Consider the following 9,545-nt stretch of genomic DNA (forward strand, 5'->3'; position numbering starts at 1 on the left):
ACCATAAAAATAGAATCAAGAAGAATATTATAAGTTTCTTCTATATGCTTTTCAATTTTACCATGATTTCTAGTAGTAGCAATATATTCAGTTGAATTTATTTTATTAAGAAAGTAATTTTTTGTAATAGTAAATTTTAACTCCTCTAAAATATAAATAACACATAAAGATGATAAATTAAAATAGAATGTCGATATGTTCCTGATTTACTAACTAACTGTACAGATGAATATTTACTGTACAATTTCAAAAAGATATAAAAAAGAAGAAAAAGAAACATACAGAGAGAGAAAGAGAAATTTTAAAAAGATTACGTAACTGATTGATACTTGAGCAGTTAATAATACACCGTTCAAACAATCGATTATCGTGAATTACTGACATTATTGCACACACTCGCGCTTAGACGCTTCAAATCTTCAGTAATACGTCGATGATTATCACTAGCTTGAATAGGTGTACGTCAAAGACAAAAAGTCAGTTGTAAGTACTTATCTTTATTATTTACACATTTTTTCTTCTTCTTATAACAATTACCCGCGCATTTCTGGTATATGTGTGTATATATGTATATATATATATATATATATATATATATATATATATATATATATATATATATATATATATTTATATATTTATATATATATAAACAAAATATTAGTAAAAGTAACAGAAATTGTGTTTTCCCTAATCGCACTTCACAGCTCCCGGCTATTGCGTTTACCTAGAATCACATGTTACCCTTACAAAATGTCAGGCATAGAAACAGGGAATAGCCAATGGAAACCCATGCACATGTGAAAATATAGTTTTTCATTAGCTATTTCTTGTTCCTATTACCTGTTGCCTGGCTTTCTATAAGGGGCTTTACTCGTTGTCGCTGTTGAAACGCGACGCACGTGTTCTCAAAATTTCCTCCTCGAAATAATTCCATCGCGACATACTTATTTATGTAATGAATAGAGTCAATAGTTTGGCTTGCGTCATTACAATTGGAAGTAACGTCACGATTATACCTCTATTTGTATGTATGATACATGATACACACGGAATGTAAAAGCGTCCCTAATTTCCTATGTCTATCTTTTGAAAAATGTTATGAAATTGTTACTTCTAAGTCAGCACGCGTCGATATGAATCTTCTCCTTCGGTGTAAACTCATAAACAATAAAGATTTTACGACTTAAAAACATTCGAAAGCATTTCTACGTTTTCACAAGTTTACTAAGAGAATATATATTACTCTTTTCATATAAATTATTTTCAATTTTACGTTTTCTAATCGTACAGCTATGAACTATCAGTAGAATTTATTTTGCTAAGGAACATAAGATCTGTATTAATAGTTGTCACTTGAAACATGTCTCATGTGAAACTTTAAACGTTAAGTCCCTATTTTCTATACTTGAATTGTATGATATATCTAACATTATATTTGCAACCGAAATTCAATTAAAAAACTCACATTTAAATTTAAATTCAAATCGAAGTGAGAGGTTTCAAGTAATAACTATTAATATAGGCCATAGTAAATTAACTAACATAGAGTAAATTTTTTAATAGTAGATTTTAATATCTAAAATATATGTATAGCATAAATAGTATACATAAAACAAAATAATAATTTTAATATCTAAAATATATGTATAGCATAAATAGTAGTATACATAAAACAAAAGCTTAATAAATTAAGACGGAATATCGATATATTCCTGTTATAAAATATAATATTTAATTATAATTTTTATTATGCAATTTTCTCTTCATGCATTTGAGGAAGAGGAAGATTCATAATCGATCTCCAGGCGTTCGACATAGCATGATCGTTTCCAACCATCCGTACGGATTCTTCATAGGTCCAAAAAAATTCATCATTAAATCATCGAAGAAAATATTACGATAGCGAAGCGAAGAGCATTTCAGAACGCACATACTCTTCGGGCTTCTGCGAACGTTCTGATCTACTCTCGCAGACGACCGGTCTATTTTATAATTTTTATAGGTTCACAGTATTTCATTTATTTAGCTACAATAAACGTCGGTCTACTCAACAATAACAAATTCGTACAACAATTCATATGTATGTACAACCAAAATAATCAACGAATGCTCCATGCATGCTAAGTTGCATTTTCTTTCTTTCTTTTGTTCTTTTTCGTCAATTCAACCTATCGATAAAATAAGGAAGTAAATACTTAGCATGGACGGAAAATATAAATCGCAAAATTTGTTAGGTCTCTCTCGAAATGTTATGAAACGGCGGGTATACTCGTGCGAAAGTATTCGTCTGTGCCGCATTACCGTTACGTAATGCGATACGTGTCCTCTCTTATCCTGCACGGCAATGCACGTGATGACTAGCTTTCTGGCAGTTGTCCTCCAGTTCCTATGGCCACTCACGTTGATCTCTTCACGCGCTCTCTCTCTGTCTCTCTCTTTCTTCCTACGTACTTCATATCCCAAATTTACAACTGAATTTCAGAGGATACGTGAATAACGTCAATCAATGCACAAACGGCACTATATTCGTTATTTCAAAGACTTCGTTAAAAAATATCTTTACAAACATGTCTTAAAGTATTATTGCAAAAATAAAAAACTGACCTAAGCGACGTTATATATAATATATATATATATATATACTTATATACTTTTATATATATATATATATATATATATATATATATATATATATATATATATATATATATATATATATATACTCTCTTACATCACGAGCGACTATATCATACAGATGAAATACATAAAGCATGAAAAATGAATATTTCCGAAAAAACTAACAAAAACAAATTTTATCAAGCAAGGTTAAAATATTTTGGAAGCTATATTTTTAATTTTTTTATAGTTCTTTTTCTTTTTATATTTATTTTTTCTATATGAATGTATCAAAGAAATCTCACGATCGTATCTCTCTCTCCTTTTTTTCGTAATGGAAGTATATATTTTCCAATATACATAATTTTAGTACAGACATTAAAACATTAAATTCTTGACGCACTTTTGTATAGAGAAAAATAAATATATCCGAAAGATGTAATTTTTATAGTAAAAAGCACAAACATTAAACTTAAACTCTGCCTGACAAAATTCTTTTCTATCCCCCATAATTTTAGAGATATTCACCTACCATACATTTTATGTGTCTCACCTGTATATGTGGTTCTGCAAAATGCTCAGTCAAACGAGCGCTTACAAGTCGAAGTCCGTACAAACAGAGATAAGCCTGTAGTTTGATGAGGCATTTACGACGATGATAAACGAACAATGATTAGACACTCGCTTCGTATTCCAGAATAGAAAGAAAAAAAATCTTATAATCGTCCTATATTCGCACGAATGCCGACGGGAAGCGGATTTCGAATTCGCCGTACAATCGTGCTCTAAAAATTTTATTGAAGCTCCTGATCCCTCGTTACGATTATTTTGGTCGATAACGTCAGAAGTGAAAGAATACAAAAGGATATATGTTTATAAAATAACATTTGTAAGGTCGATTGAGAGCAATTAAAATACCGAGAACATTCTTTTTGCTGTAATAATCAATAAATAATCATAAAATTAAAGAAGTTGCACAGTTAAAAAGTAAATCGCAAACTACGTTAATCTTACAATTAACAAAGCAAAAGAGAAGTTTCGTGAAACGTTCCATAAAACAAATCTATGGATGATGCGACACCATCCACGGATGCCAGGTAAAGCAAACGGAAAAGGTTTTCAAAATATTTCACAGATCTGCTCGTTTGATAGCATGTCATTTTACGGATATATCGTTTTACATTAACATATTTTGCGAGAATTTCTAGCGTATTTCTTCTATCATCATCAATCAAGATAAGCATAACGAGGAAACAAAAGTCTTAAAGACTGTGGCACACGGAAAAACGTAAGCGGGAAGACTTAAGCAGTATGTAAATTGACTAATCACAATCGAGAATATCAACGTAACAGTATTACGTTCTCGGTAATTCCCGAGCGTGACTGATCGATTCACTTACTGCTGAAATTTGACTACTACTTATATTTCTCTGTGTGCCAACAGTTTAAGCCTATACAAGTAAATTTAATTCGAAATGCAGAAATATGGTCAGAATGTCCCTCAATCGGTTCCTGCGCCGGTGAGTCCGTCTTTCATCCATAATATACACGTAAGGCATACGTAAATTATTCTCTCAAACGATCTGCAGTCCGAGACGGTACTCGCCGCTGTTTAACACGCACAGGGCGCAGCAACAGCCGCCGCATACTCTCAACACAGCGAAGATGTTCTGCAACACCGCCGTGTTTCGCGCCTCCTTATGACATATCCCGCAAACGAACACACCTTCGGCGGCGGCGGTGGCGGCATACCGGTAAGAACACTTGACGACGCGCGTGCCTTTCATGGATCACATAGGGGCGTAATCCAATTGGACCGTGAGCTGTCTCACGCCCGCTGCCTGGAAGATCTTCTGCGTGTTCATCACGACGGACTTGGGGTCCACCTCGCGGGCCACTTCGAGCTTTAGGCAGCCGACGTACACGTCGGAGCAGAGTGTCCAAAAATGCGGCTCCTGCACGCCGTACACCCCCGGCATCTGCGTCACTTTGTTGTAGCACTGCGGCAGCACACGGTCCAGGGCGATCGGCTGTCTCTGCATTAGCACCTCCCACGATTCCTTCATCAGCGAGATCACACTTAAGACTATCAATACTGCTATAAGCATGGAGCAGATCGGGTCGGCAATCATCCAGCCGAACATCTGCATCAATAACGCCGATATAATGACGCCCACGGAGCCGAGAGTATCCGCCAGAATATGCAGGAAAACGCCTTTCATGATTTGCGAGTTCGTGCCGCTGAAAGACGCCTCCATTTCGATGTCGTGGTGATTATAATCATGGTGATTCAGCAGGGAGTAGCCGTGATTGTCGTGCGAATGGGAATGCGAGTGACCGTGCCCGGCCGATCCGTGGCTGTGGCCGTGACTGTGGCCATGACCGTGGCCGTGTTTGAATGCATATATGCCTATTAAATTCACTATGAGTCCCAACACGGAGACGACGAAAAGCCTCTCATGCTTGATCTCCGGCGGCTCGATCGCCCTCTCCACTGCCTCTGACATGATGAATAAGGCGATGAACAGCAGCAACAGCCCATTCACGAAACCGCCTAATACCTCGGCTCTAACGTAGCCGTATGAATAACGCTCGTTTGCCCGCCACTTTGTGATGACGGACGCTGCTAAGCCGAACAACAGGCCAGTGCAGTCAAAGAACATATGGAAGCTATCAGAAATCAGCCCCAGGCTGTTGGTCGATATTCCATACAGCAGCTCGACAAACGCAAACGACAGGTTCACGAGTAGAAATAGAAAAAGATTCCGCGTGTTCTCGTCCGAGAAGATCAGACGCTTCCAACCAAGTAGCTTCTCCTTTATCCGACTGCCGAAGCTGCAGCGTGAGTCGAGACTACGCGAATTGTGCGTAAGTGGCAGCATTTTATGGCCGCGCCAACGTTGATCGTACGAAGTGGAAAAGTCTGCACTGTCTGAAAGAAGGAGCAGAACATTATGTATAGTTTGTAGAAAAAAAGTTGCAGCATTCTTACCTCAATGAACTCCAGGATACATCAGATGTTCCATAGAAAAATTTACTTTTTAAGGATTTTTAAAAAAACAGCTTCTCTTATTGGATACTGAATAAGTTTTGAAATTCATTGAGCTCAAAGTGCTGCAATCTTTCTCCTATTGACTGTATGATGGAATAGAATCAACTCAGAGACAAGATACATTTAACTAGACATTATAGTGAAGCAGTATCGTTGATATATAACTTGGAAAATTTTTTACACATCCACATATCCTTTGGACATTATAATATTCATCGATAAGAATTCTCTGCATTACAGTGTACACTGACTATATAATGAAACACAATCAATTCAGAAACAAGATACATTTAACAGAACATTACAATAAAGCATTAAAAAGACATAACTTGGGAAACTCTTTAAATATCCACATATCCATTGAATATTAATATTATATAATTGATAACTGTATTGCAATAGCATACTCTAGTCTGTTGGAATAATTATCCAATATTTATAGTAAATCTTCAGGAATGTAAACACTGTTGCTATGACATATAATTATCAAATGATAATGATCAAATGATCAAGGAGCCTTCAGGTCTAGTAGTCTATTCTTTGTAGTTGCACTGCTGAACTAGTGCAATAAGTTAAAGCAAAACAAGCATATTATCACTCACTCTAACTTATTGCACCAGTTCAGCGGTGCAGCTATAAAGAACAGATATCATACTTTATTTTAAAGAAAACTCCAACAATATGATCTATTAACCCCTTGACCTCAAATTACGTCTCCAACACGTCACATGTTTCTTCAGTCAAAAGATACAATGATGAATACTGTATGAATTGAGAATTGTGTACAATAACATTTATGAATTATAAACTGAAATACGTGGTTTTTCTTGTGATCGCTATGTTCACAGAGACGCAGTACAGAATTGGATAGTGTGAAAACACAGAAAATTACTTTTAATTAAATCGTATGGCAAGGGGTTAACTGCGATATCACTCGTTACACGTACCACGAACAGCTGATTAAAGGCGATGTGCATTTCCAGCTGTCGACAGTGAGCGAGGCATCTGATAAATGGAGTGACACGTACGTATCGCACATACGCAACTGTGTCTTGCGCTCGGACGCGGTGTGACACGTCTACGAGTTTGATGGTGAAGGTAACCTCAACCTGCAAATCGGTTCTCTCTGGACTCACCTCTCGTCGCCGGCGGCTGATCCGGGCGGATCGCTGATCGACTCGCGATGAGTTCAGCGACGTTCAGTCGGCGTGGTGACGTTAATCCGCCGATCGACTCATATCGTCCGGTCGTCAGACCCGCGGAAAACCGGATCGCGTGCGATACGCACGCTGAAGTAACGCCATGCTGCTGCGGCCACTCCTGAAGCGAGTGCTGCTGACTCGTCGTTGAGTAACATTACTTGAAAATAAAAAAATTTTTTTCACCTATCGATAAATATGCTCGATTGACAAGGAAAAGTCCTTTTGGTCAGTCATGAAGTTATTTGAAAGTAGAGAACATCTGAACCGCGCGCGCGCGTCACTGAGTTGTGCTACTTAAAATTAAAAATCCATCTAACTAGTTATTGAGTTGTATCACGACCTCGTTTTTTTTTTTATTAGGAATAAAAGATGTACAAAAAGTGTAAGGATCTAGGTGCTAATGCAAGATTCACACTGCATCTGATGTCCGATATCAAATAAGAGAACAACTTTCTAATATAGAATTCAATTCTCTATTGGAAAGCTATTCTTTTATTGGATATCGGATGTTATACGTCGGAGTCGGACGCGGTGTGAGTCCTGCATAAGCCTATCCGACTCTTATGGCTCCTACACACAGAACGCGGGAATGCTTGCCGCGCGGCGGAAGTTCGCGCGACAGCCAATCAATATGCTGCTTTCCGTAATAATCTTCTTCCGTAATAAGCTTTTACGGAAAAACAACATATTTCACACCGCGTCAATGTCCGACGTACAACGCCCGATATCCAATAAGAGGACAGCTTTCCAATGGAGAGTTGAATTCTCAATTAGAAAATTGTTCTCCTATTGGATATCGGACATCGTACGTCGGACATCGAACGCGGTGTGAATCCATTACATAATACGAATTCGGTATCACGACCTCGTATCGCGGTAAACGATGACATCTCGTAGCACGAAAAGGCTTTGAAACTAATAACAAAAAAATTATGAATCTTTTCACGTAGACTTTATCTTACTTAGCAAAATGTGATCTTTCTCTTAACTTTCCAATTAAGTTTTTTATTTTTTATAATTTTATGCTCGAGGAAAATATTTATTATTAATTCCCTACACACGTAACATGCCAATCAACGTGCTGTTTCTCTATAATGCAGGATTCACATCGCGTCCGCGTCGAACATCGGACGCGGTATGAATCCTGCATAAGAGAACAGTTTCCTAATAGAGAATTCAATTCTCCATTGGAAAGCTGTTCTCCTATTGGACGTCGTACGTCGGTCGCGGAGTGAGTTCTCCATAAAAGCTAGAAGTTTATTGGCTATACGTCACTTCTTGTCGCGCGATTGTACGTTCTGTAGGTTTCTCCGCGTTGTATGTCCCAACGTGCTCTTACTCGCTACGCACTCTGATTGGTCCGCATGATGACGTGACCAATCAGAGTGCGTTGGAGCAAGTAGGAGCACGTTGGGGCATGTGCGCGACACATTCTGCATTAAGCGGAAGTGGGATTGCAGCGGCAGTAGGCTACGGTCGCTTAACTTCTTTCTTGTTCTTTACTTTCATCAGCCATCATGGTGAGCATTTACGTATAAACTGTGGTTTTCAAGGCTACCTCTCACGATTTCACGATAAATCCGTACATATTTCGCAAAAAATACAGATTCTCGTAAAATGGTACATCAAAATTGCAATACATTCGGCTTACTTTGTTCACAATAAGGCGATGAGGCCTTTGTGTAATCCACGTGTTATATTCAATTCATCGAATATAATCGCTTTAATTTAGTTTTGCTTCTAGAGAAAATATTAATTGCGTTCATCTTGATAGTAGAGAGTAACCATCGCATAAAATACAATTAATAACGAATTTTTTAAGTTGACAAGAATATAACTTATCTTTTAGTGTATCCATAGTGTTCTGAGTTAATCGTAACAACTGTTTATTAATATTTTTTTTGTATTTTTTTTTTTATATAAGTTTCAAATAATTAAAAGTTAATTTTCACAACTCTAAAACATATATGTATTCTTTCTTTTATTCATAATCATTGTTTTACATCTATTATTGCAGCCTCCTAAAAAGGATACTAAGAGCTCCTCTAAGCAACCGCAGAAAACTCAGAAGAAGAAGGAAGGTGGATCAAGTGGTAAAGCTAAGAAGAAGGTTGTTACTTTATTATAATCATGATAATTATATTAGATAATTTGATGAAATAGATCTCAATTGTTGTGCACTTATCAACTTGACCAATCATGGAGGCATAAACTGATTTAATGAGTCTGATGAGATTTAAATTCCATATCTTTAATGTTGCCTATGTAATGTTAGTATTGGTTTTAACATATTGTCTTTACTATAGTTGCAGAAGTGGTCCAAGGGAAAAGTACGTGATAAGTTAAATAATCAAGTACTCTTTGACAATCCCACGTATGAAAAGCTGTTGAAGGAGGTTCCACAATACAAATTGATCACACCCTCCATTGTCAGTGAAAGATTGAAGATCAGGGAGTCTCTTGCCAGGAGGGCTCTGACTGAACTTCAGCAGAAAGGTCTTATTGAGCAAGTTGAACAACATCATGCACAACTTATCTACACACGTACTACTAAAGGAGATGACCCAGCAGTGTAATATATATGTTTTAATAAACAAATTAAATTCACTTTCTCCAATTTTTACTTGATTTCGGCAGAAGACGTGTCACCGGTGTCCGACTGTAACCACGTA

The 9,545-nt window shown here is 37.0% G+C and overlaps 2 protein-coding genes across 6 annotated transcripts; one reads left to right on the plus strand and one right to left on the minus strand.

The window, feature by feature from the left end:
• Positions 1-559: 559 nt before the first annotated feature.
• On the minus strand, positions 560-7,208 carry LOC116844585 (zinc transporter 7). Of its 2 annotated transcripts, none has more exons than XM_032816334.1 (2): positions 6,808-7,208; positions 560-5,551 (listed from the first exon to the last, which is right to left on the minus strand). In XM_032816334.1, exon 2 carries the CDS (start codon positions 5,499-5,501, stop codon positions 4,410-4,412), a length of 1,092 nt encoding a protein of 363 aa, XP_032672225.1. In that variant the 5' UTR covers positions 5,502-5,551; positions 6,808-7,208; the 3' UTR covers positions 560-4,409. The 2 variants fall into 2 exon arrangements, with proteins under 2 accessions (XP_032672225.1, XP_032672226.1); XM_032816335.1 differs by lacking the exon at positions 6,808-7,208 and adding an exon at positions 6,619-6,800.
• A 1,067-nt stretch (positions 7,209-8,275) lies between these two features.
• Positions 8,276-9,481, plus strand: LOC116844519 (40S ribosomal protein S25-like). 4 transcript variants are annotated; one of them, XM_032816137.1, is made up of 3 exons: positions 8,276-8,393; positions 8,891-8,983; positions 9,180-9,481. In XM_032816137.1, exons 1-3 carry the CDS (start codon positions 8,391-8,393, stop codon positions 9,447-9,449), a joined length of 366 nt encoding a protein of 121 aa, XP_032672028.1. In that variant the 5' UTR covers positions 8,276-8,390; the 3' UTR covers positions 9,450-9,481. The 4 variants fall into 4 exon arrangements, with proteins under 4 accessions (XP_032672028.1, XP_032672030.1, XP_032672029.1 ...); XM_032816139.1 differs by having other exon boundaries at positions 9,186-9,481; XM_032816138.1 differs by having other exon boundaries at positions 8,338-8,493.
• Positions 9,482-9,545: the final 64 nt, after the last annotated feature.

The sequence above is a fragment of the Odontomachus brunneus genome, unplaced genomic scaffold (genome assembly GCF_010583005.1).
Source record: "Odontomachus brunneus isolate Ranch 3 - 2012 unplaced genomic scaffold, Obru_v1 Obru_scaffold_042, whole genome shotgun sequence".
Taxonomy (NCBI): Eukaryota; Metazoa; Arthropoda; class Insecta; order Hymenoptera; family Formicidae; genus Odontomachus; species Odontomachus brunneus.